Source organism: Erinaceus europaeus, chromosome 13 (genome assembly GCF_950295315.1).
Source record: "Erinaceus europaeus chromosome 13, mEriEur2.1, whole genome shotgun sequence".
Lineage (NCBI taxonomy): Eukaryota > Metazoa > Chordata > Mammalia > Eulipotyphla > Erinaceidae > Erinaceus > Erinaceus europaeus.
The window spans coordinates 35,060,827-35,088,389 of record NC_080174.1 but is presented as its reverse complement, the minus strand read 5'-3'; the positions used below and the strand labels follow the sequence as shown (position 1 = coordinate 35,088,389).

The 27,563-nt window shown below is 35.8% G+C and overlaps 1 protein-coding gene across 2 annotated transcripts in view; it reads left to right on the top strand.

Moving 5' to 3' along the window:
- Positions 1 to 27,563, top strand: part of ORC3 (origin recognition complex subunit 3) — an 85,817-nt gene that overhangs the window by 15,352 nt on the left and 42,902 nt on the right. The window contains exons 4-12 of one of the 2 annotated variants that reach the window (XM_007528708.3): positions 529 to 673; positions 1,022 to 1,126; positions 3,498 to 3,649; positions 5,463 to 5,593; positions 8,080 to 8,239; positions 10,387 to 10,500; positions 14,084 to 14,217; positions 14,778 to 14,841; positions 27,216 to 27,332. In XM_007528708.3, coding sequence (XP_007528770.1) covers positions 529 to 673; positions 1,022 to 1,126; positions 3,498 to 3,649; positions 5,463 to 5,593; positions 8,080 to 8,239; positions 10,387 to 10,500; positions 14,084 to 14,217; positions 14,778 to 14,841; positions 27,216 to 27,332 — 1,122 coding nt within the window. Of the gene's footprint in view, positions 1 to 528; positions 674 to 1,021; positions 1,127 to 3,497; positions 3,650 to 5,459; positions 5,594 to 8,079; positions 8,240 to 10,386; positions 10,501 to 14,083; positions 14,218 to 14,777; positions 14,842 to 27,215; positions 27,333 to 27,563 lie in introns of both variants that reach the window. The other variant, XM_060205501.1, reaches the window with a different exon arrangement.

Here is a 27,563-nt window from a genome sequence, read left to right as displayed (position 1 = left end):
AGTTTGTTTGTTGGTTCTACTCTTTTTTCTTAATTAACTAATTAATTTATTTTCATCAAAGCACTGCTCAGCTCTGGTGTGGTGGTGTGGGTAATTAATCCTAGGACTTTGGAGCCTCAGGCAAGTCTACTTGCATAACCATTATCTTATCTACCCCCACACCCTATTCTTTGTTCTTTATTCTTACATTATCAAAGCACTCTACATAGTGTATGTTAATTGTTAGTAAGTACTCATGCTCTGTTTCATCACTTTTTTCAGAGTGAAGACTAGGTTTTATTTGTTAGGTGTATAGTAAATGCTTATTAAGTAAATGAAATTCTTTAATGAATAAATCCAGAGCATTATTCATTGGTGGTTCAAGGGGAAAACATGTTTTTAAAAATTGCATCCATCTTATAATCATCTTGTCTATAGCCTTTGGATTTGAATTATGATGCTAATTTCTTTCCTAAACTTGGAGAGAAACATCAGTTACTAGTAGTGGTGCATAAAATTTTTTTTTTATTTTTTTTTTATTTTTTATAGAGACTACAAGAAGAGTTAAATAAAAGCCTGTTTGACAGTCTAATTGAATTTCTGCACAAGTCTCATTGTGGATACCAGAACAATTCAGGGGACTGGGGAGCTCAAATAAAACTCAGAGAAATTCCAACTGCTGCTCTTGTTCTAGGTATGAAGGTATATATACACAGTTTTTTTAAGTTGGTGATTTAGTTGTTGAGACTAGTAAAGAATAACCTGTTTTGATAAATCTATTTCTTTCATTTACAGAATTAAACTATAGTTTGCTTTGCATACTTTCAAAACCAGGTGCCTCTGTTAGCAAATGACTTTATAGACTTCTAGATAAATACTGTTAAATGGACACCTCTTTGTAAACTATATTGTCTTGGTTTCTGCTTTAAGTCGTGTTTTGCTTGTTTTAATTTGGTAATTCACTAATGTACAAATAGCTTTCATTAATATTAAATTATTAGTAATAAAATTGATGCTATGATATTACTGCATTGTCCCATAGGTGTGAATGTAACAGATCATGATTTAACATTCAGAAGTCTAACAGAAGCCCTTCAGAATAACGTCACACCATATGTAGTCTTGTTACAAGCTAAAGATTGTCCAGGTGAAGTATAAAGACTATATTAACTTCGGTGAAATGTTAGAAATCTCTTTGTTACTTTTTACTCAGCTTTAATTTTTTTTTTTTTTCTGAGTTCATTTGTTTTGGTTATTTATGTTCTATATATGAGTGAATTGTTTTTCACTTCTTGCTTAGAACTACATGTTCTAAGCGTGATCATTTAAGTTCCATTCATTTTGTCCTAGGAGGCATGATTTTGTCTTAATAGTAGAGTAGTATTCCAGTGAGTATCATACCATGATAGTTTTCAGAGAGAAAAAGGGAGGAAAGAGGGATGAATAACTAGAGGAGTCTTTTAAGATTTATTTATTACATATAACAGATGAAGAGAGAGAAAGAGACTTTTATATATGAGACAGAGAGAAAAATAAACAAGCCATAATGCCACTCTGGTACATGAGGTGGTAGGAATCAAACCTGGGAACTTCAGTATGTAGGCTTGATGTTTTACCAGTTGAATTATTTTCCCAGACAATAGTGGTGTCTTGATAGTCAGACCATACTAGACCTTTATTAGTGGTGGGTGAATCTGAATATACACATATAGAAGTATAAATTCTATAGTATTATAAGCCATTGATAAATCAATTAAAAATTTTCTTCTCTCTCTCATTTTTACTCACTTCTTTTTATTCATAAGAAGAGCATGGTACTACATTTTTATCAGATTAAGGAGTATTGCCTCACACTCATCTTGACTCTGGCAGAACTCTTTGCCATCTTTGTTTATTCCAGGCCTACCCCTGCCATATCATACTCACTACCATTAATAGTCTTAATTTGTTGTTGTTTTTTTTTTTTTCTTTGCATGTATGTATTTTATTTAACTGGGAGACTGAGGCTACAGCACTGTTCAACTTTGTTTATAGTGGTGCCAGAACTAAACCTGAGACCTTGAGGCCTCAGGCACGAAACTATAGTATATAACTGCTGTGTTACCTTCCTGGGCCCAGGCAATTTATAAGTAAAAAAAGCTTGGACAAGGGAGCTGAGATTTGAGGAATGGGCATATTTTATGTAGCCCATCAGAGAGAACTACATAGATTATATAATACCTTATTATCTCACTTTGAAACATACCATAGTAAAAATAGTTCATTGACTGAGCTAAGCTCAGGTATCTAAAGTAATGTTCTTTTCTTATTTTACAAGAGCACTGCTCAGCTTGTGGGGTTGCAAGGGATTGAATCTGGGACCTTGGAACCTCAGGCAGTAAAAGTCTTGCATAACCATTATACTTTTTCCTTGGCCCGTGCTACTCACTATACTGAGACCATGAAATCATAAAAAATGTGAACAGTAATAGAGTAAAAATGTGTTTAGATTTGGATTGGTATGAAGACTTTATACTGGGGGTGGGAGAGTGGGGTACCTGATTAAGTGTTAAATGCATATAGTACTATGGGAAGGACCTGTGGCGCAAGGACCTGGGTTCAAGTCCCCCCACCTCCCACTTGCAGGGGAGAAGCTTTATAAGCAGGGAAGCAAGTCTGCAGGTGTCTATCTCCCTCTCTATCTCCTCCTCCCCTCTCAATTTCTCACTGTCCTGTCAAATAACTTAGAAAAAAAGAGAAAATAAATGGTCTCTGGGTAAACAAAACAGATTCCTGGTGATAAATGTTGCAGATCTGGTGAAATGGGGGTTTAGAGCCCTCTGGATTACTTCCTGTATCATTTTGGGGCAGGATGGTGGCACACCTAGTTGAACGCACATGTTACAATGCTCAAAAAGACCTGGTTTGAGCCCTGGGCTCCCACCTGTAGGGGGAAAGATTTACTAGTGAAGCAGTGTTTTAGGTGTTTGTCTTTCTCCCTCTCTTTCTCCCCCTTCCTTCTTGATTTCTGTATCCAATAAATAAAGATAATAAAAAGATTAGACAAAAAAGACTTTATACTTAAATTTCTTCCTTATTCATATACAGGGGTAAAAAAAAAAACCCCTTAGGGCATCTTTAAAAACAAATATATGACTGATCTGTAATTAGTAAAATAACTTGTGAACATAATCGTTTAAATCTTTATTAGGGGCTTTAAAGTCTTTTTGTTACTCAGTGTAATTTAAATTCTTATTATTCATAATACAACTTCTGGCCTTCATGTTTAAACATCTGCTTAAATGATACTTTTGTTATAGGTAATACACAAAGACTCTGGCATTCTTTTGGCCTGAGTTAATGAAATTTAAATATAAAGGAGACCTTTTATAGTTAATAATTACTTACTGTTACTATGTTGAGTATATTAATATTAAGTATTCAAAAGCACATTCTACCCAAGTAATGTAACTTAATGATCAAGAAGTTTCAAATTTATTTTAAGGGGAGATAAGCTTGCTTAATTTTATATCTTGCAGATATAAAACATTTTTTGCAAAAACTGGTATCACAGCTGATGGATTACTCTGTGGACATAGAATCCAAAGAGGAGAAAAATATTCAGGTTGCCCAGAAAAAGTCTCATTGTTCAATGGATTCTCTTTCCAATTGGTACATGAATATGACACAGGTAAGTGTAGACTGCCAATGTTTTCTTGGGAAATTGGCATGTGATTGAAAAAGTTTAGAAATACATTAAACTTAATATTTTATTTGCATAATGATATGCTTAGGCAATACTTATGTTAATTGAATAGTAGCTACTTATTTTAACCAAGGGTACTACAATTTATAATTATTCTTTTACTGGTATGCAGCCTAGTTCCTGGTAAATGTTTTAAGTTCTTACTTTTTTGTGTGATAGATTAGCATCTAGTGGCTAAAATGGCATCAGGAATTTGTTCTGCTGCAGACTATATCTCTTTTTATAGCAATGGCTATCAGTAGTATGTTAGCTCTTAGGTACTCAGTATTTGCTTTGGTGCACTAGAACATGCTGCCAGTATTCACTGCTAACTTAGTCTGATAAGGAATGTTAATATTTTAAAAATCAAAGTTGTCTAATGTTTAAAATCCTTAGGAAATTAATTCTGTGTAAGGGAAGTATACTCAATGAACAGATAAATAGAAAGCTCTAGGGAGTCGGGTGGTAGCACAGTGGGTTAAGCGCATGTGGTACGAAGTGCAAGGTTCAGCCTAAGGATCCTGGTTCAAGCCCCTGGCTCCCCACCTGCAAGGTGGGGGGTCTCTTCATAAGCAGTGAAGCAGGTCTGCAGGTGTCTTTCTCTCCCCCTTCTGTCTTCCCCTTCTCTCTGTCCTAACAACAATGACATCAATAACAACAACTACAACAACCATAAAAATCAACAAGGGCAACAAAAGGGAAAATAAATAAATAAATATAAAAAGAAAAAGAAAGCTCTGTTCCATGACGACAGTTTTGGGTAAAAATGATAGATGATTCATAAATAACTGTACTGTCAAACCACAGCCTTAGTTTATGATTGTATTGGTAGATAGTATAAGGGAAAATACCATGGTGATATTTTCTGATAAACATTATTTGCTGCTGATGTAATAAAGTTTCATTTCCCTTCATATAGAGACTTAGTTGGATCTTTCTTATACCTTAATTTGATCTATATGTTTTAGATTTTCTAGAAATGCAATGCTGCACATAATTTTATGTTAGATAGTTAAGAGATTGAGATGAGATTAAGTTAGCTGCTGTTTAAGATGTTTTTGAATTTGAAATTTCATACTACCAGAGCAACAATGAATGTTTTATTTATTTATTTATTTATTTATTTATTCCCTTTTGTTGTCCTTGTTTTTTTTTTATTGTTGTAGTTATTCTTGTTTTTCATCATTGTTAGATAGGACAGAGAGAAATGGAGAGAGGAGGGGAAGATAGAGAGGGGGAGAGAAAGGTAGACACCTGCAGACCTTGTGAAGCAACTCCCCTGCAGGTGGGGAGCCAGGGGTTCATACTGGGATCCTTAGGCCGGTCCTTGGGCTTTGTGCCACATGTGCTTACCCCGCTGCCCTACTGCCCGACTCCCACAAATAATGTTCTTATTATGCTCTTTAATTGAAAATACCAGTCACCTTAAAGCAAAATATAAGATTATACCCAGAGAAAAATCAAACTTAAGGCAAATATTATCATACTTTTGTTATCTTTTTAGCAGAAAATATGTTTTACTGAGATTTGATTTTATTGGAGATTTTTCTTTTTGGTTATTATTCTCACAGAAATATTCTGCTAGTATTCACAGACCCAGACGTCCTGCTAATAACTGTTGAAGTGTTACTGATTATGTGAAAAAAGTAAAAGAAGCAGTATAATTGTGAATTATAATAGGAGCTACATCACCAAGTGGCATTATTTTGTTCAGATTATAAGGTTTACTTTTTAACTCCTTCTCACAATGATTTAGAAGAAGATGGATCCAAAACTACCAAGGAAAAAGAGGATGTCTAACCAATGGCAGTCTCCTCCAGTTGTGCTTATCTTAAAGGATATGGAAAGTTTCACTACAAAAGTACTTCAAGACTTCATAATTATTAGCAGGTAGATGGTGTATCATCTGACTTTTGCTCAAAAATTTTTTTTTGTTAAAAATTATTTTTAGTGGCCAGGCAGTGGTGCACATAACCTGGTTATGTGCACATATTATAGTGCACAAGGACCTAGGTTCAAGCCCCTGGTCCCTACCTGTAGGGGGAAAGCTTCATAAGTAGTGAAGCAGGCCTGCAGGTCTCTCTCTCTCTCTCTCTTTCGCTTTCTCTCTCCCCCCCACTTCCCCCCTATTTTCTTTATCTAATAATATATATATAATTTGTAACTTGAAATGCAACTTTTATTTGGAGAAAATGAATGGTAATTTAATCTCCATTTTAGTACCAGTGAAATGGAAACAAACAATTTCAAATTCTTTGTAATTGAGTGTTAAAAAAGTTTTTTTTTTTTTTTTAATAGGACACTACTAAGCTCCAGCTTGTGATGCTACTGAGAACTGAATTTAGTGCCTTTGGGGCCTTAGGCATAAAAGTCTTTTTGTATCATCAATACGCTATCTGCCCAACCCCACCTATCCCACTTTTAAATTATGCTCAAGTTAAGAAATTTTTGGCAAGTTTTTTTTAACCTTAGAGACTCTGAGTTTTATGTGACTCTACTGAGAAAGAATGTTTTCTAAATAATATATAATATTTCTGGTACAAAACTACTTTCACTGGATCTACAAAACAATACTGAGAGAATTAAGTAGCTGAACATAATTTAAAATCTAGTGACTTGAATTTCCTGTGGTACATTTTTGCGTGTAATTTGTTTTGATTTGTTTGTTTGTTTGTTTGCTAACTTAATAGTTCAGGCTAAATTTGCCTAAACATTATATCATGTTATAGTGTAATAATATACTAATGATTTCTACTTTAATAGTATCTTATTGGCACTAAGATTTCTAGAATCTAAGCCTCTTAAAGATAACACTATACTGCTTAATCTGCTGGAAAATGGCACAGTATAGAATAATGAGTTCAGACTTAGGACTATTTTAAACATCAAAAGTAAAGATAAGAACTTATAATATTGGGAGTTGGGCAGTATCATAGCGGGTTAAGCGCAGGTGGCGCAAACTGTAAGGACCGGAGTAAGGATCCCAGTTCAAGCCCCCAACTCCCCACCTGCCGGGAAGTCACTTCGCAGGTGGTGAAGCAGGTCTGCAGGTGTCTCTCTCTCTCCCCCTCTCTGTCTTCCCCTCCTCTCTCCATTTCTCTGTCCTATCCAACAACAATAACAATAAAAAAGCAAGGGAAACAAAAGGGAAAGTAAATAATAAAAAAAATTTTAAAAGAACATATAATATTAATAGGCTCTATTCATGTTACCCCTAAAAGGATAGAGGTATATATAGCTAAAATACTGAAAAGCAGTAGTTATCAGAAATAAATAAGCCAAACCACCAGTCATGATACAAAAGACTGACCTGCAGTAGCTCTCAAAGATAGAACACTTTTACTCTGCTTTGTGTATGTGTACATGCCTGAACTTTACAACTGGCCTGGTCAGTTCTTTTTCTTTAATTTGAATTTCAAATAGAGCCAGGAAAAACACCACAGTACCACTCTACCACTTTTGAAGCCTGTGCATGTTGGTCTTATGTGGTTCTCAGGGCTCAAGTCTGGGTTTTTGTGCATATAATATAAAGTATGCTTTTTGAAATAAGTTAGATAAAAAAACCACTGCAGGATGGTTTCACTCATGTCTAATCTAGATAATTGAACATGATAAACATGAAAAAAAAAACCTGTTTCTAAGATGGTGTGAGAACTCTTATGGTAGTTGTCTTTGGGAGGATGAGGACACAGAACTTTGGTGGTGGGTGCGGTGTAGAACTAGTCTTGTAACCTACTGTTAATCACAACTAAAAAACATATATATAAAGTTAAGTTTTCTTTGGCAGACTGTCAACCCTACCAGCTTTAATGACCAAGAGTTGATTTGTACTCATAATGGTAATGCTAAGTCGTGTTCAGTAAGTTTGAGATGAGAATATAAAGAATGGATCAATGTTTTTTAATATTGTACATTAAAAATACATGTTCCTTTTGTGTAAGTAAACTTGTCTTATTAACTTTTTTGTTATTCAATTTGGTGGATATGAAGAAACAGAGCAAGTTACTTGAAAGTTAAGGCTTTATGTCACTTGTAAAGTGTAGCTAGGACTCAAAGCATGAGTTAAATGGAAGCATATTCTTAAACTTCTGACACTGGAGGTTGCACTGCCTTAGAGGGAAGCACTTGATGTCTCTGGACCTCTGATCTTTTCATAAAATGATATCTAATAATAGATTGGTTTCAGTGCTGCCACATCTGGGAAATAATTTGATGTCTTTAACAGAGGTTAATTGTATAAGTTATCTAAGGAAGCTTAATATTTCAAGTGATAACTTCTTACCAATGTCTTAGAAAGTAGTCTCTAAAATTAAGGTCTTGTTTTAAGAAGTATTTGCTAAAGGAATTCTACTTTTTTTTTTATTTTTGAAAATTAGTCAGCATCTACAAGAATTTCCACTAATACTGATTTTTGGAATTGCCACATCTCCTATTATCATTCACCGGCTCCTTCCTCATGCAGTATCATCTCTATTGTGTATAGAACTATTCCAGTCTTTGTCTTGCAAGGAGCACCTAACTACAATACTTGATAAGGTAAAAAGAAAAAAATTACCAGGAATATAAAATAAATCAGCCACCAATAATTATAAAAATAAATGTGATAAAAATTTTAATTTCTCATAGTATGATTTTAAACATACTTTATCACATCCTATTCACTGATTTAAAAAAAATGGGGGGGGGTTACTTGCATGAGAGAAGTAGAGGGAATTAGACCATTATTCTGGCCCTGGCAATGCCTGAGATTGAATTCAGGATCTAATGCTTTTGAATCCAATACTTTAGCCATTTTACTACTTTCTAGGCTGCTCAAGTATTATCTACAGTAGTATAGAATTGCCTCCTCAGATAAAATATAAACTTTGTGAAAAGAGTGATCATATCTGCCCACCTATCAGTCAGTAATTATCCAGTGAGTAGCCTGGGAGGTGATAGAGCTGGTAGAGTACTGAACATGGCAGCATGTGGTCCTGATGCTGATCCATGGCACCACATGTGATTGACTGAATAATGATGCTCTGGTTCTCTCCATCCCCCTACATTAATAAGTACAACAAAACTTTATAAAAGTAGTCACTCAGTGGTGACTACATAATGTTTATACAAAAATCTTTCATTCCTGAGTCTCTGAGGTCTAAACTTTTGTCCCTGGCACTATCATAAGCTAAACCTGATATATACCAATGAAAAATGTAGAGTCAATATAAATTTTTACAGAGTTAATGACTTTGTAAGTGACTTGGAAAATTCACAAGCCGATTCTAAATGTTTAACACTGACTAGAGTTATTGAGGCGTTTTAAATGACAAAATCTAGCACACATAAATTTATTTTAAACATTTATTTATTAATGAGAAAGATAGGAAGAGAGAGGGGGAAAAGAACCAGACATCACTCTGGTACATGTGCTGCCAGGGATTGAAATCAGGACCTCCTGCTTGAGTCTAGTGCTTTATCAACTGTGCCACCTCCTGGACCATGCATAGGTAAATTTAAATTCATAGTAATAATAACAAAAGGTAGTTCTGTGCTGCTTGTATAAGGTAAACTAGTTTCATATAGACAATCCAGATAGATATCTGTGAATTTGGGGTTTCTCATGCACTGTATAATATGTTACTTTGCATTAATGTTCATAAGTAAGAATGAAAATGAAATTTCAATAATAAGAACTGTCAATGTTCAGTCCTCAGAGCTACCATATGCTAAAGCTGAACAGTGCTCTGGTAAAGAAAATGGAACGGAAAGGAAAAGGGAAAGGTGAAGAGAAGAGAAGAAGGGATGGGAGGGGGGGATTGTTAAAACTTGCAGTCTCTCCAATAGTATCTGTTAGGATAAAGGACTATATAGTTAATAGGCTAATTTTTAAAATTAGGAATCAGATGGAAGATGCTGTATATCTTTGATTCTGAGATGCATGGCTTCTTTTGTACTTGTTTCTTTAGAATCAGATGGCTTAAAAAAATGGTTGATATTTAGTTTAATTAATTTTTTTTTTTTTTTTTTTACCACAGCATGGCTCAGCTCTGGTTTATGGTGGCCCTGATGATTTAACCTGGGGATATCAGATCCTCAGGTACTAAAGTCTTTGTATAGCCATTATGTTGTCTCCCCAGGCCAGATAATATTTAACCTTTAAAAACACTGGTTTGTCAGTAATGTCACGAAGCATTTTTGCATAGAAAAACTTGTCAAGACTCACTGGACGACCCAGAACTAGCAACTAGATAGGAGAGTTAGTGTAATGGTTGTGCAAAATTACTTTGTGCCTGGGTCTACAAAGCACCTGGTTCTGCACCCCCACACACACACATGTTCTCTCTTTACTGCTCTCTCATTAATTTAAAAGAAATATTTATTTGGGAGCTGAGTGGTGGTGTACCTGGTTGAGCAGACGTTACAATGTCCAAGGACAATGTTTGAGACTCCAGTCCCTACCTACAGGGGGAAAGCTTCACTAGTGATGAAGCAGTATTGCAGGTCTCTCTTTCCCTCTCTATCACCTCATTCTCTCTTGATTTCTGGCTGTCCTTAATAAATAAAGATAATAAAAAATAAATGACATATTTTTAAAAATACTAGCAACTATTTTCATACTTACTATCATGTCGTTGTCACCTTATTTGTATAAAATACAAAGAGTGAAAACTAACAAAAGTATATCCTGCTTTCTCTTTCAGCTACTTCTTACAACTCAGTTTCCCTTTAAACTAAGTGAAAAAGTGTTGCAGATTTTGACAAACATTTTTTTGTATCATGATTTCTCAATTCAAAACTTTATAAAAGGACTTAAGGTAAGGAGACAGACACTAAAGTATTTGAAAATTCATAAATTAATTGTAAATGTTTCACACTGACTAGAGCTATAAAGGCATTTTAAATGGAAAAATCTAGCATACATAAATTTAAATTAATATTATTCTAGACTAGCATTTTTTTTCTGTTATTTTGTAGTAAAATGTAAAGAATATATTAAAATAAAGAATGGAAAATACTTCTTTCCATTTTAGTGCTTAATAACCATCTTGGGAACAAGGAGGGAAGAGAATATTTACTTACTATTTTTAAAAGTTGTTGTTTATTTATTAGGAGAAGCTGGAGGAGGAGGAACCATAGTATGACTCTGGCATATGTAATACCAGGAATGTAACTTAGAACCCCATGCTTGACAGTCTGCTGTTTTATCTACTGCTCCACCTTGTGTGCTGATAATTTATTTTATTTTTATTTTTTATTCCAGTAGAGTTTCACTGGGGCTTGTTGCCTGCACAGCAAATTCACAGATCTGGATGGCCATTTTTCTCTCTTTTTCTAGAAAAAGAAATTGAGAGGGAAGGGGGAGATGGAGAGAGAGAGAGAGAGATACTGACAGCACTGCCTTACCACTCATGAAGCTTGGTCCCCAGTAGGTGGTGACCAGAGGCTAGAACCCAGGTCCTTGTGCATGGTGATATATGTACGCTGCCCCTGCCCTTTTTTTCTTTCTTCTTCTATTTTTTCTTAGCCAAAGCACTGTTCATCTCTTCTTTATGATGGTGCAGGAGCCTCAGGCATGAAAGTCTTTTTTTTTTTTTAATTTTTATTTATTTATTTATTATTGGATAGAGACAGAGAAACTGAAGGGGGGAGATAAAGAGGGAGAGATACAGAGAGACACCTGGAGCCCTGCTTCACCACTTGTGAAGCTTTTCCCCTGCAGGTGGAGACCAGGGGCTTGAATCTGGGTCCTTGCGCACTGTAATATGTGTGCTTAACCAGGTGCGCCACCACCTGACCCCAAAAGTCTTTGTATAATTATTATGCTCTCTATCCTACAGTATGTATTCTTATATACTGGGATTTCATTCTCATTAGAGATTTGTGGATTGTCATAAAGAGAATTCATGAACTTAGCTTTAAGTCATTTGTTCTGATCTTCTTAGTTCATTAAAACATAGAAATTAGTGAGTTTTAGTAAAAAGGGCAGTATGATAATACTTCATTAATTCTGCCACCATGTAAAACACTAGTGGTCTTGTAGTCCTGGTGGTGGCGCAGTGGATAAAGCATCAGGCTCTCAAGCATGAGGTCCTGAGTTCAGTCCCCGGCAGCACATGTACCATGGTGATGCCTGGTTCTTTCTCTCTCCTCCTATGTTTCTCATTAATAAATAATAAAACACTAGTGGTCTCTTGTGATTTACACAAGACTTTTTTACTTGCACTTAAAAATATTTTCTTATTTTTTAAATTATTATTTATTGGATAGAGACAGAGAAAAATTGAGAGGGAAGGGAAAGATAGATAGGAGGGACAGAGAGACACTTGCAGCACTACTTCACCACTTGTGAAGTTTTCCTTCTGCAGGTGGGGGTCACAGGGCTTGAACCAGGGTCCTTCCACATTATAATGCACATTCAATTCAATTAAGTGTGCCACTGCTGAAGCCCTATACCTTTTTTTTTTTCCAACTTTTTATATTTATTCCTTTTTGTTGTCTTTTTGTTGTTGTTGTAGTTATTATTGATGTCGTCGTTAGATAGGACAGAGAGAAATGGAGAGAGGAGGAGAAGACAGAAAGGGGGAGAGAAAGACAGACACCTGCAGACCTGCTTCACTGCCTGTGAAGCGACTCCCCTGCAGGTGGGGAGCCAGGGGCTCGAACCAGGATCCTTAACGCCAATCCTTGCGCTTTGCAAGGATTAACCCACTGCACTACCACCCAACTCCCACCCTACTCCCACCCTATACCTTTTTTAAAAAGAATATTTTTAATCAGTAAAGTCTTAGTAAGAAGTGAAATTATATGATACTGAGATATAAATTTCAGTTTACTTTTTTCATTCATCTGTTTATTCCTGAATTGTATCATGACCTTGGAGGTGAGGCGGTATGACTTTCAAGTATGAGGTACTAAGTTCAGTCCCCAGCATTGCATTTGCCAAAGTGATGTTCTGTTTCTCTCTTACTAATAAAAATCTTTTTAAAAATATGTATCAAGAGCCTACTTGAGCTAAACAGTATTGTCAATCCTGGAGATACACAGGACAAAGAAATCCTTACCTTCAAATTTCTCACTGTTTAGTGAAGACAGAAGAATAAACTACATTTATAGTTCTGAGTAGTCAGTACTATGGAAAAGATATCTGTGGGGAAGGGGAGGTTCCACAAGAGAATGGTAGTACACCATAAGAAGTAGGAACCACAGCGGGCTAAGCGCACGTGGCACAAAGTGCAAGGACTGGTGTTAGGATCCTGGTTCGAGCCCCCAGCTCCCCACCTACAGGGGAGTCGCTTCATAGGCAGTGAAGCAGGTCTGCAGGTATCTATCTTCCTCTCCCCCTCTCTGTCTTCCCCTCCTTTCTATTTCTCTCTGTCCTACCCAACAATGACAGCAACAATAATTACAAAAACAATAAAAAAAACAAGGGCAACAAAAGGGAAAATAAATAAATATAATAAAAAAAAAAGAAGTAGGAACCAGCCAAGTCAACATTGGAAGAACATTCCTGGCAAAGGCAACAACAGAAGAGAGATATATTTGAGAACTATTATAGTGGATGGACAAGATATAATTAGGTAACTAAGGTAACAATAATGATACTACATAGAAAAAACAAATTTTAGGATGGCATAGAATTGACAGAACCTGGTAGATGTCAACGAAGTAGATGTTTAAGAAAGGAGACTAGGTGACAGACACACAGATTTTAGCTTAACAAGTGGATTAGAGATTGGTGCCATTTATTAAGTACACATTTTAACACAAAGTAAAATTTTAATACAAAGTAAAGTTTATGGTAAATTCTGGAAAACCATCCATAGCATTCTAGCTACTAGAATACTTAGATTTACTAAACAAAGACTATACCATACTTCCATGAAATGAAACAGAATTTTAAGAGATAAATGTTAAAGTGTGTACTATTGAGATTGAATTGAGTAGCTGATCATAATTTAAAATCCAATGACTTGAATTTCCTGTGGTACATTTTTTGCATATAACTTATTTTGATTTCTTTTGTTTGCTAACTCAGTAGATCAGGCTAAATTATTATTATTTTTATATTGTGTACTATTAATTCTAAACTATAGGTCAAACCCTAGTCCTCTCCCCACCATGTTTACAGTTATTGTGGGGTTGCTTCTGCAGGTAACTAACTTAACATTTATATTAGTTTTTTTAGTTTGTACTTCAGAGATTACAATTTTGTGACTTAGTTCACACATTTGAAACCATAACATTGAAGGTACTCAGTCATTTATGCATTTTTTGCAATGTTGTTACACTATTAGTTCCATAAATAATTTGCTGTTTAAAAATATTAAGATGTAGTTGACATATGGTAAAGGATTGGCAAAGTACAATAAATATATCTAATCTTCATATTTCTTTCAGCTTTCTCTGTTAGAGCATTTCTATTCCCAGCCCCTCAGTGTTCTGTGCTGTAATCTTCCAGAAGCCAAAAGAAGAGTAAATTTTTTATCAGATAACCAATGTGAAAACATCCGACGTCTTCCATCATTTAGGAGGTAAGTAGAGACAGACATATTTAGCATTTAATAGAGTTTGGGGCAAAATAAGGAAGCTCATTTTGAAGTAGTGAAAGAAAAATAACTTTTTTGTCATTTAGGACAAAGTAAGACATTTTTTGTTGTTTTAGTTGTGCGATTTCTTTGTTGGATTTGAAACTGGCATAAAGAAAAATTTTTGTTGGAGGGAATTTTATTGACAGGTTTTCCAATATTACTTTTTATAAGTAATGTTTGCTGTTTGGGGATTTTTTTTTTGGGGGGGCTTTGTTTATAATGATATTCCTAGACTGTCGGTACAGTTTACTAAAACAGTTGAAAATGAGTATTACACAGTAAGCAATCTATATTTTGAATGATATATTTTGAATGAATACGTGACAAATTTAGAAGAAGAAATAAAACATTACAATTGTCATCTTGAATTATTTTTGAGAGGAAATGAAACAGTGTGGTAACCAATATAGATAGTGTCTTCTCCCCTACCCCCGAACATATACCATTGAGATATTTAGATGTATAATTTTCTATTTTTGTGTATGATATTGTAAAAATTTTAGGCATGTGGAAAAGCAAGCTTCAGGAAAGCAAGTTGCACTGTTGACCAATGAAAGATATTTAAAGGTAGGAATATGAATGTATTTGTTTCAATTTTCTTCTTTTTTTAATGTAAAGGAATATGCACAGAACTGGGGAAATAGCACAGTAGTTTGTGTAATAGACTCTCATGCCTGAAGCGCCAGAGGTCCCAGGTTCAATCTTTGGTGCCACTATAAGCCAGAACTGAACAAGTACTCTGGTTAAAAAACAAAACAAACAAAAACAGAGATAAAAAGAATACGCACATAACATTTACAGAGTTGATTTTATAAAACATATCTTGCACATTCTGACATGCTCTGCACATGAAATACTGGATCTTGCTAATGTGACTATTAAAGATGACTTAAAACATCAGTTCTAAGAGATAAAACTTTTTTTAAGCAAGAAAAAATATTCGCTGGAACATTGATTTCTTTTGGGGTCTATTTTGAGACCATTTCTAGATCTCAACTTCCTTTCTACATATCAGTTTGGAATCTGCAGTGGTCAGTCTCAATTTAATGGTCTTTTAAAGACCATCATAAATAAAAGCACATAAAATTCATGAAGCTTAGGGATCTACTGTTAAGTGGGTATTGATTTAATTTGAAAAATATATTACATATTGATAATTCTGGGAAAGAAATAAAGAGCTTAGACAATTCTGAGTTAGCCATACATCATAAGCTATGTTAAAGGAGGATTTTTTCTTTATTAAATAATACTTGGACATGGTATATAATTCAGAGGGTATGAATAATATATCAGTATAGTGAAAAGGCTCTTTTCTACCTTTATCCTCCAACTATCTACTTCCCCACATTGGATGAAGACCATATTACAGTTTCTTCTGCATCATTCTAGAGATGTTTTCCATATACATGTAATTAAATGCATTTTGGGGGTTTCCCTCATCTGTTTGCTATATCCATTATTTATCCTGCACCCTGTTTTGTTATGCACTTAATCTTTGAAACTATTCCAAATCAGACTAGTGAATGGTATAATATGCTATTAAGTGAAAGTAACTTTTTTAAATTTAACAAGCTCCTTATTAACGGATGTCACACTTATTTTCATATTCTTCATACATTAAGGGAAAAGTTGTTATAAAAATTTAATGAAATTGAAGTTAAACTGCGCTTCTAAATGTGCATCTTGTTGATATACAGTATTTTTAGTTTTTGAATGAGTAATGTTAACTTCTAAAGGGCTCATGTTCCATAAAGTTCTAAATATTGTTATATTATTTTTGCAGTGTCACAAAAATTTTTATTTAACATTATTTCTAATAGAGAATCTACACATGCCATAATATAAAATCACTTCTAAATTGGATTTAATAATCATTTTAATAATCTATGTGACCTTTTCAAAGTAGTATAGGAAATCCTCTAACTTTAGTAAAAGTTTTTTTGACATAGAGTGAAGTTAAAAAGCAGGTGGTGAAGCAGGTCTGCAGGTTTCTATCTTTCTCTCCCCCTCTGTCTTCCCCTCCTCTCTCCATTTCTCCCTGTCCTATCTAACGATGACGACATCAGTAACAACAACAGTAACTACAACAACAATTAAAAAACAAGGGCCACAAAAGGGAAAATAAATAAATATTTAAAAAATAAAAACCAATGGAAATGGATGTGTGCATATTTATTAATTTTTACGATTAGATACATTAGCTTTTTGCTGAGTCAGCTACTTGCCAGGCACATTTCCTGTGGTACTTTCTGATAGAAATGTATTTTTAGAAGCCAAGAATGAATTTTTTAAAGAGAATCTTTAACCACTGAAATGACCCTAAAGGGTGAGAGTGTTTAGCTGGCCTATTAAACAGGTAGTCTGACATTTATCTCTGCTTTTCAATGATTTGTTATTTTCTTTTTTTTTTTTTTAATTTTTTATTTAAGAAAGGATTAATGAACAAAAACATAAGGTAGGAGGGGTACAACTCCACACAATTCCCACCACCCAATCTCCATAACCCACCCCCTCCCATGATAGCTTTCCGATTCTCTAGCCCTCTGGGAGCATGGACCCAGGGTCGTTGAGGGTTGCAGAAGGTAGAAGGTCTGGCTTCTGTAATTGCTTCCCCGATTTGTTATTTTCTAAGCATTTGTTTATATCCTATTTGTTCCTTATTCTTTGCCTTATTTGTTATTATTTTTACTGTATTAACTAAATTTTTAAATTTTAGTTATTGAGAGAGAGATGCCTAATACCAAAGCTTCCTTCAATATGGTGGGTATTGACTGGGCTCAAACCTGAGTCACCACATAGCATAGCAGTGTACTGTCCAAATGAATTACTTTCCCAGCTAGACTATAGTAATTTTAGATTGCATATTTTGTTAAAGATGTAGGGTCTACAGATGTATTACATTATGAGAACTATGACAGCACTCAAGATTTGTACCCTTGTCCTGAGAGTTACCAGTGGGCTATCTGAAAAATTTAAAGATTTGTCTATAAAAAAAAAAACCTTTCTGTGTTCTAGGAGGTGGCACAGTGGTTAAGGCATCAGACTCTCAAGCATGAGGTCCTGAGTTCAATCCCTGGCAGCACATGTACCAGAGTGATGTCTGGCTCTTTGTCCTCCTATGTTTCTCATTAATAAATAAATAAAATCTTCAAAAAAAAAAAAGTTTCTGCTAAACCACTGAATTTTTTTAATGTCTCTCTATATTTTACCACAAAAATATTTGAACAAACTCTACATGTTAGTAACATGTTACTCTAGAATAACACAGTAGAAAATTCTGACCTTGCCCTCAGAACTATTGCATTTCAACCCCAGCTATTTGTTAGCCTATGTCCTTACGGAAATCATGTACTAAACTGGCAAGGTGACTCATCTGGATTGTGGCCTGCTTTGGTGTGACACTTGATCCAGATATGAGCTGGCCCCCCACCACACTGGAGGGCATAATTCTCAGTTGATTTCTTTCAAAGGTTGATAATAAAAGTTTGTTCAGCAAAAGCAGATTAAATAATCATATCCTAATGAGAGCTTTGAAGAAGATCATGACTCCTTATGCCATATTTAAGGGCTAGGATTAGAAAAAATACTTTCATGTCTCAGGTAGCAAAGGTCCTAGGTTCAATCCCTAGCACCACCGTAGTTTTTTTTTTTTAATGAAGATAAGTAATAATGATATAACTAAATAAGGCTATATTTACATATTCTCATTTTTATCTGATAATTAAAGATAATAGGCCCCAAAGTTCTTAACAGAACTTTTAAAAAATTTCTTTATTGGGGATTAATGTTTTACATTTGACAGTAAATACAGTCATTTGTACATGCATAACATTTCCCAGTTTTCCATATAACAATACAACCCCCACTAGGTCCTCTATCATCCTTTTTAGACCTGTACCCTTCCCTCCCACCCATTCCCACCTACCCCAGAGTCTTTTACTTTGGTGCAATACACCAACTCCAGTTCAGTTTCTATTTGTGTTTTCTCTTCTGATCTTCTTTAACTTCTGCCTGAGAGTGAGATCATCCCATATTCATCCTTCTGTTTCTGATTTATTTCACTTAACATGATTTCTTCAAGCTCTATCCAAGATGGGCTGAAAATGGTGAAGTCACCATTTTTTATAGCTGAATAGTATTCCATTGTGTATATACCACAACTTTCTCAGCCACTCATACATTGTTGGACACCTGGGTTGCTTCCAGGTTTTGGCTATTGCAAATTGTGCTGCCAAGAACATATGTGTACACAAATCATTTTGGTGGGTGTATTGGGTTCTTTACAGTATATCCCCAGGAGAGGAATTGCAGGATCATAGGGTAGGTCCATTTCTAGCCTTCTGAGAGTTCTCCAGACTGTTCTCCACAGAGGTTGGACCAGTTGACATTCCCACCAGCAGTGCAGGAGGGTTCCTTTGACCCCATAACCTCTCCAGCATTTGTTGCTGCTACCTTTTCTGGTGTATGATAATCTCGCAGGAGTGAAGTGGTATCTCATTGTTGTCTTTATTTGCATTTCTCTGACAATCAATGACTTCAGCAGTTTTTCATGTGTTTCTTGGCCTTTTGGATCTCTTCTATGGTCAATATTCTGTCCATGTCCTCCCCCATTTTAGGATGGGGTTATTTGTTGTCTTGTGACTGAGTTTGGCAAGCTCTTTATATATTTTTGGTATTAAACTCTTGTCTGATGTATGGCATGTAAAGATCTCCCATTCTGTGAGGGGTCTCTTGGTTTGGGTATTGGTTTCTTTTGCTGTGCAGAAGCTTTTTAATTTGATGTAGTCCCATAGATTTATACTTGTCTTAGTCTTCTTTACAATTGGATTTGTTTCATTGAAGATGTCTTTAAAATGTATGCAGAAAAGTGTTCTGCCAATATTTTCCTCTAAGTATCTAATAGTTTGTGGTCTAACATCCAAGTCCTTGATCCACTTGGAATTTACTTTTGTATTTGGTGAAATACAGTGGTTCAGTTTCATTCTTCTGCATGTTTCAACCCATTGTTTCCAACACCATTTGCTGAAGAGACTCTGCTTTCTCCTTTTAATAGTCTGGGCAACTTTGTCAAAGATTAGATGTCCATAGGCATGGGGGCTTACATCTAGACTTACAGTTCTATTCCACTGGTCAGTGTGTCTATTCATATTCCAGTACCAAGCAATTTTGATGACAATGGCCCTATAATACAGTTTGAGATGTGGGAGTGTGATGCCTCCGGTTCTGTTCTTTTTTCTCAAGATTGTTTTGGCAATTCTAGGTCTTTCCTGGTTCCAGATAAACATTTATAGCGTTTGTTCTGTTCTCCTAAAATTGTCTTTGGGATCTTGATGAGGATAGTATTAAATTTGTAATATGGCTCTGGGTAGGATATTCATTTTAATTATGTTAATTCTTCCAACCCCTGAACATGGAATATCTTTCCACTTCTTTGTGTCTTTTTCAATTTCCTTGAGTAGTGACTAATAATTTTCAGTCTGCAAGTTTTTCACTTCTTTGGTTAGGTTTACTCCTAGATATTTTATTGTTTTAGTTGCTATAGTAAAAGGAATTGATTTCAGGACTTCATCTTCTTCTAAGTTAGCCTTTGCATAGAGGAATGCCACTGACTTTTGAATGTTAATTTTGTAGCCTGACAACTTACTGTATTGCCTGATGATTTCCAAAAGCTTCCTGCTGGATTCCTTATGTTTTTCTATGTATACTATCATGTCATCTGCAAATAGGGAGAGTTTGACTTCTTCTCTTCCAATCTGTATGCCTTTAATTCCTTGCTCCAGCCTGATTGCTATGGCAAGAACTTCCAACACTATGCTGAATAGTAATGGTGATAGTGGGCAGCCCTGTCTAGTACCTGATCTGAGGGGAAATGCTTCCATTTTTTCACCATTGAGTATGATGTTGGCTATAGGTTTGCTATATATATAGACTCCACTATCTCTTAACAGAATTTTTATAGTTGAAAGTTTTCTTCCTTTCTGTAAGCTAGTTTTGACTGCTAAAGTATAGTAACAACTTTTCCCATTTAGCAATTTTTTTAAATATTTATTTATTCCCTTTTGTTGCCCTTGTTTTATTGTTGTAGTTATTGTTGTTACTGATGTCATCATTGTTGGATAGGACAGAGAGAAATGGAAAGAGGAGGGCAAGACAGAGGGGGAGAGAAAGATAGACATCTACAGACCTGCTTCACAGCTTGTGAAGCGACTGCCCTGCAGGTGGGGAGCTCAGGGCTTGAACCAGGATCCTTCCGCTGGTCCTTGCGCTTTGCGCCACATGCGCTTAACCTCTGCGCTACCACCTGACTCCCCATTTAGTAATTTTTTTTAAGTTATTTTTATTAAGTGGTCCAGGTGTGGCATATTGGACTCTCAAGCATAAAGTCCCAAGTTTAGTCCCTGACAGCACATGTATCAGGGTGATTGATGTCTGGTTCTTTCTCTCCTTCTATCTTTCTCATTAATAAATAAAATATTTTTAAAATGTTTTTCTAAAACATATTTTTATTATTGGAGTGGGGAGGAGAAGGAGAGAGAGCCAAAGCATTATTCTGGTACATGCAATAACAGGAATCAAACTTAGGAACTTGTTTCTGAGAGTTCAGTGCTGCATCCACTGTTAGTACATTTTTTTTCCCTTAATCAGAGGTTTCTAACACACTTTACTTTGCAGACTACTGGGTTGTAGCTTTTGAGGACCAACATCTGAATAGATTCCTGAAAGCTTCCTGTTATCTCATTTCTAGCCGGCTCTTGGGTACTGCACACCCAGCTTATTGCTTTAGTTCCAGTTCCACGTGGGACAGGCCTCCCATGGGTTTATGGAGGGGCACAGCAGGCTAAAACCTCTTCCAGTTAGTACTTTTTAAAAAATATTTATTTATTTATTTATTTATTTATTCCCTTTTGTTGCCCTTGTTGTTTTATTGTTGTTGTTATTGTTATTGATGTTGTTGGTGTTGGATAGGAAAGAGAAATGGAGTGAGGAGGGGAAGACAGAGATGGAGAAAGATAGATACCTGCAGACCTCCTTCACTGCCTGTGAATTGAACCCCTGCAGGTGGGGACAGTTAGTACTTTTAATGCATTGCCTCAGTCTGAGTCATAGTCACTTGAAATAAAATTTTTTGTTTGTTGTTTGTTTTTTCATTTTCTATTTGTGGTTACAATATTGTAAGATCTTGTTCTTATCACACCCTCCACCAAAGTTTGAGACAGATGTTTTTATCTCTCTTTTTTTTTTTTTGCCTCCAGGGTTATTGTTGGGGCTCAGTGCCTGCACTACAAATCCACTGCTCCTGGATTTTTTTTTTTAATAAAATGGAAATATTGACAAGCCCATAGGATGAGAGGAGTACAAATCCACACAATTCTCACCAACGGAACTCCGTATCCCACCCCCTCCCTTAATAGCTTTCCTGTTCTTTATTCCTTGGGAGTATGAATGCAGGACAAAGAGAAATCAAGAGAGGAGGGGAAAAAAGAGGTGGGAAGAGAAAGATGGACACCTACAGAATCGCTTCACAGGTTGTAAATCGACACCCCCCCCCCAGGTGGGGAGCCAGGGGCTTGAACTGGGATCCTTAGTCCAGTCCTTGAGCTGCAGCTTAACCCACTGTGCTACTGTCCAGCCCCCTGTTTTGTTTTTTTTTAATTTGCCTCCAGGTTTATTGCTGAGGCTTGGTGCCTGTGCCCTGAATCCACTGCTCCTGGAGGCCATTTTTTCCCTTTTGCTGCCCTTGTTGTTTATCATTGTTATTATTGTTATTGTCATTGCTGTTGTTGTTGGATAGGACAGAGGGGGAAAGAAAGGTAAGACACCTGCAGACCTGCTTTACTACCTGTGAAGTGACCCCCCTGCAGGTGGGGAGTCGGAGGCTCCAACCGGAATCCTTAGCAGTTCCTTGCACTTTGTGCCATGTGCGCTTAACCCACTCTGCTACCGCCCAGCCCTCCCAGCCCCGTTCTTATCTCTTTATATAAATGAGGGGAGTCACTGAAACATTGAATAACTTGCTTATCTAATGTGTCACAACTAGTAAATTGAAGAGCTCACCCAGGTTTGACTTGAAAGCCCTCATACTTTCTGTAACACTTCATTTAAAAAAATAATATAAGCTAAGATAGGCATAAGGGACTTTATTAGTGTTCAAGAAAAGAGAAATGGAGTTTGTGGAGTTTTAATATTGTAGAATGTTAATAGTGGAGACAATTCACAGGAAGCTAAGAGCCATTGCTAGCCTCCTATAACATAGTACTCCCATGACGTGGACAAGGTACTTGAACTTGGGCTGCAGGCATGGCAGAGCAGGTGCCCTCGCAGGTGAGCTGTCTCACTGACCCAGGTTTTAGCTCTTAATCTTACAAGTTTAACTCTATAGATTATACTTAGAAGCTTTAAATTCAGTCCCTTGGAGGGGGGCAGTTGGAGTTTTATTATTCTGACTTATTATATGTGTCTATGCCTATTTGCCTAACTAGATTATATTTTTATTAAAATTAACTTTAATTAAAATTTTTATTAAAGTCTGTTTTGTTATTGAGGAAGCTACCAGTACAGCTCTCTGTCATTTTATATACTGTTAAAGATCAAACCCAGGTCCTTAGGCATGCACAGCACGTGATCTATCTGTAACCACTTTTCTGCCCCTCACCTGGGATGTGATGTAAGTCTTGAACTTCATAGATTTGTAGTATTTGGGGCCTGGGACCCAGGTGGCTCAGTGAGTAAGGCAGTGTATTTGAGAGCATGTGGTTCCAAACTCTAGCGCTAGCATTCCATGTCCCAGTTCAATGCTTTGGTTCTGATCTGTGCTAATAAATAAATGAAATATTTTCAATAAAGAAATTGCTATTTTAAGAAATTAAAAAAAAGAAATTGGTATTTTACTACTCGAACGATAACCTGCTTGCTTGTTTTACAGATGAACTGCAGCCAAAAGAAAGGAAGAGAGGTAGCTGTGAGTGTAGAGCAAATTGGAGGTAGAACAAGAACTTCTTTTCATCATTTCAGTGTGTTTATCACACGATTCATGAACAAAGGACATAAAAATAGTTGATGAGTTTGGTGGAGACCTGCCTTTCACCTTTGCCCCACTTCTTCTCTGTTTCTTTTTGGCAAAACTAAAGGGAAGGGAAGAAAGAGAATTCTACCGGATAAAAACAGTAGGGCCCTTATGATGGTGTCTCCAGTAGAATGCATATCTTAGCATGCATGGGTATTGGAGTTCAAGCTGCTTGTTCTTACCTGCATAGGCAGGGATGCTTTGTTAGCAGTGGAACAGTATGCAAGTGTCTCTCTTCTCTCCTTCTCTATCTCTCTGTCTCTCATCCTCTATCAAAATAAATTGTGCTATCTTGCCAGCCTCTTGAACTTACTTTAAGATTTACCTTGTTAATTTATGAGCAATAATTTGAAATTAGAGCTGCTCTAGCATGTGAGGTGCTAAGGATTGAACGCAAGTCTTCTTACATGCAAGCTCAAAGCCCTATCTGCTAGCCAATTCCAGGTTATAGAATTAAAATAAGGGTTTCACCAAGGTGAATTTTTAGGTAAAGACTTAAAAGAATAGAACTTGCTGTTCAGAAAGTGTGAAGGAAGGAATTCTAAGCAGAGAGACAAGTAGAAAGAACCTTTAATTGATGTAGATCTCATATTTGAAGAAGAGAAAGGAGGCGGCTATGTACCCTGTTTCTGTTAGAGCAGAGAAATTTTTTGTTGTTATCTGTCAAAAATCAATAAAGTACCAGGAAATCTTCATGTTCCTGCCTTGCTGGAAAAGTGTTTTCTGTTGAAAAAAAAAAAAAATCATTCTTTGTGCAATTACAAAATAAAAGTGACAACAGTGACTAAGCATACAGAGATAACATAATGGTTATGCCAAGAGACTTTCTTGCCTGAGTTTACAAAGTCCCAAGTTCAGTCCTCTTCCCCAGCAGAAGGGAGAGCTGAGTTGTGCTCTGGGGAACAAAAGAAAAAAAAAAAATCATCACTATTACAACAAACTTTCCTTTTGCATACGCATACTATAAAGCTGCCACAATGTATTAAATGTATTAAATATTAAATCTGTATGCCCTTTATAAGTTTGTGTTCAAAAAGCACATTAAAAATTGTCTTGCATTAAGGAGTTTATAGATATGTATGTCAGTGAGACAAAGATATTAGAGAGCAAGTTATATGGGAATAGTTGATGATTTGTGATATTTTCTGCTATAGCTGATAAGAACACAAATAAATAGCAATATGTCTATCTGCCTTGTAGGAGATAAGATGCTAAAGTTAGCACATAAGGCAAAAATTGAGCATAGTAAAAAATTATTTAGAAAAATCCTTTTTCTTTTTTTCTTTTATTTTCTTTGTTATCTTTATTTACTTACTGGATTGAAACAGCCAGAAATCGAGAGGGAAGGGGGTGATCAAGACAGAGAGAGACACCTGTAACACTACTTCACCATAAAACTTTCCCTCTGCAGGTGGGGACCAGGGGTTCAAGCACTGGTCTTTGTGCATTGTAGCATGTGCACTTAACCGGGTGCACCACCACCCAGCCCCCAGAAAATCCTTTAGAACAATATACTGAATAACATTTTCTCTCATTAAGTTCGATACAGCTAGACCTCCCACCTCACCCACTGTATTTGAACTAGAACTCCATTTCAGTTGAACATCAAAATGAAATACTTCTCATGTTACATAAAAGCAAAACATTTTTAAAGGCTATAGAATTCCCCTCAGTAAAGGAAGTAGTTATACTTTGATAGACATGGTGGGTGGGACCTCTGAGTGGAGAGAACATGTTCACATCTCTCACCTCAGATTTCCTCCATTCCTGAGTATGCAACATTTCTAGTACTGCCTTAAGTAGTTTCATTATTCAAGTAAGTCCAGTGAGTGTATCATTCAGTTCTATATCTGTTATTTATTAGTACACTTACACCACAAAACAAAAATATATAGGTAGTACAGATAGCGTGGGATATGATTGTTATTCATTATTAGTAAGTTTCTTTTTTCCAGAATATTTCCCATTTAAAACTAAGCTTCTAGAGACTGGACAGTGACATAACTGGTAGAGCAATCCTGGTTGTTCAATGACAAGGATTCTGACCTCTGGTTCCCAAAGCTTCACAAGTATTAAAGCAGGTGTCTAAGTTTTGGGGAGTCAGGCAGTAATGCATGGAGTAGAGAGTATATATTAGCATGCCTGAGGACCCAGGTTCAAGCCGCCCACCCCACCCCTTTTGCCACCTTCCAGAGGGAAACTTCACAAGTGGTGTAGCAGTGCTGCAGGTGGGTATCTAATTCTCCCCCACCATCCCACCAACCTCTATAAGAAAAGAAAAAAAAACTATAGTAAGATTTTTACATCACAGCAAATGGTTGCTAACTTTACTTGATCTCTGAATTATGACTTAAAATAAAAATAAAATTAGAACACAATATGATAGCTACTTTTGTTATATTAGGCTGGTTAATTAAAAAAAACATATATATAGAATACCAGATGAGTACTCAGATCTGGCATACGTGGTGTTGGGAATCAAACATGGGATCTCATGCATGCAAGTCCTGTCCTGTGCTGCTCAGCAGTTTTCCCACTAGGAGACCTGTTTTGAAAGTACCAACCAACCAACACAAATAATGGAAGGAAAAGTTTTCTTGTACTAAAAGTTTTTCTCTCATTTACCCTGTGCTTTCAGGCAATACCATTTATTGCTGAGTAAGTTAGAATTTAGGAAAATATATCAGATTTATCACTTTATATGTTATACTTGCTTGGATTTATTGATATCTCAGGTCTTTCTGCCAAAAAAAAAAAATCTCTACAATATATTATTAGGAAAGAAAATAGCCCATGAAGTGTAAAATCTTTTAGTTGGCATCTTTAAAAAAAAATTATTACTAATGGGGTGCAGAGTCCAGAGAACTGCCTGGCTCAGGTATAAGGAGGTACCACAGATTGAATTAGAAGCCATTAGGACCTCATACATATAAATTTTGTGCTCTTACTTGCTGAGGTATCTCCTGGACTTCAGTTGATTTCTTTGAGAAGAAAATTTGAAAGCCATGCCACAGGAAGATACATTAAGTATTTGAGAACTGGAAAACACTTAAGAGGATGTAATATTTTAAAAACAATTTCTTAAGTTTCTAGAATGTAGCCCTTCCCACCATCCCAGATATATCCCCCCCCCCCCAGTTACTTTTGAAATTGATCTGTGGTTTTGCTTTAGGTATCTTAAAATACTTGTTACCCACATGATACTTATTGGCCTCTGAATTATGAAAACATGTCAACTTCAGATTTCTTTTATTAGTGGAAAGTTAATAAAGCCAGCTTTTGAGATTCTGTCAGAAATTCAGGTATTTATCAGTCACCAGTATTATTTCTCCCAGTCTTTCTTTTTTTTTTTTTCCTCCTTCAAGCACAACTCCAGCAGTATTTTTAAAAAGCTGATGTCATAAGCAGAGCTTAATTACTTGGACTCTGGAGAGCTCTGCTCCCTTGTGATGATAGTGAGGTGAAGGATAATGGACTGAGACAGAAATTTAATAGGGTGCTCTTTTATACACTTATATTTTGTTGACCAAATTACTGAGGCAGTATTGTAGATTCAAGGCAGTTAGATTACAGTAGTAATTCTGTTATGTAAAGTATCACTAGACTTGATACCAAATCAAAAATGTTCAGCCTTTATCTTGGACATCGTATGCATTATAAATTCTCACAATTGAGGAGGCTAACTTATATTCTGAATCTTTCTTACCAGTTTTTCACAAATTACATAGAGTCTCAAGCATGTGAGTTTGGTTCACTACTGCTGAACTATCTATGTCCTAGAAATTACATTTGTAAAGTTAGTTTCATTATTATATTCTTTTAATTGCTGACTTACTATATGCAACATATATTCTGTGATTTTTAATTTTTTTTTTAGGAGGAAACACAGTTGTTACTAGAAAATCTGCATGTTTACCATACAAATTACTTCCTTGTTTTGAGATGTCTTCATAAGTTCACTTCTTCTCTTCCCAAGTACCCTTTGGGTCGACAGGTAACCAGCACTTTCTCATTTGAGATCTGTGGTATGGAAAATTAGTATCATTGTATTATTGTTAGAATTTTGCTTTGATCTCTTTCTTTTTTCTTTTTTCACCAGGGTTTTTGTTGGGGCTTGGTGCGTAGATGACGCCACTGTTCTAGTGGCCAGCTCTCTCTCTCTCTTTGTTTTTTCTTCCTTTCTTCCTTTTCTTCTTTTCTTTCTTTCAATATAGAGATTGAAAGA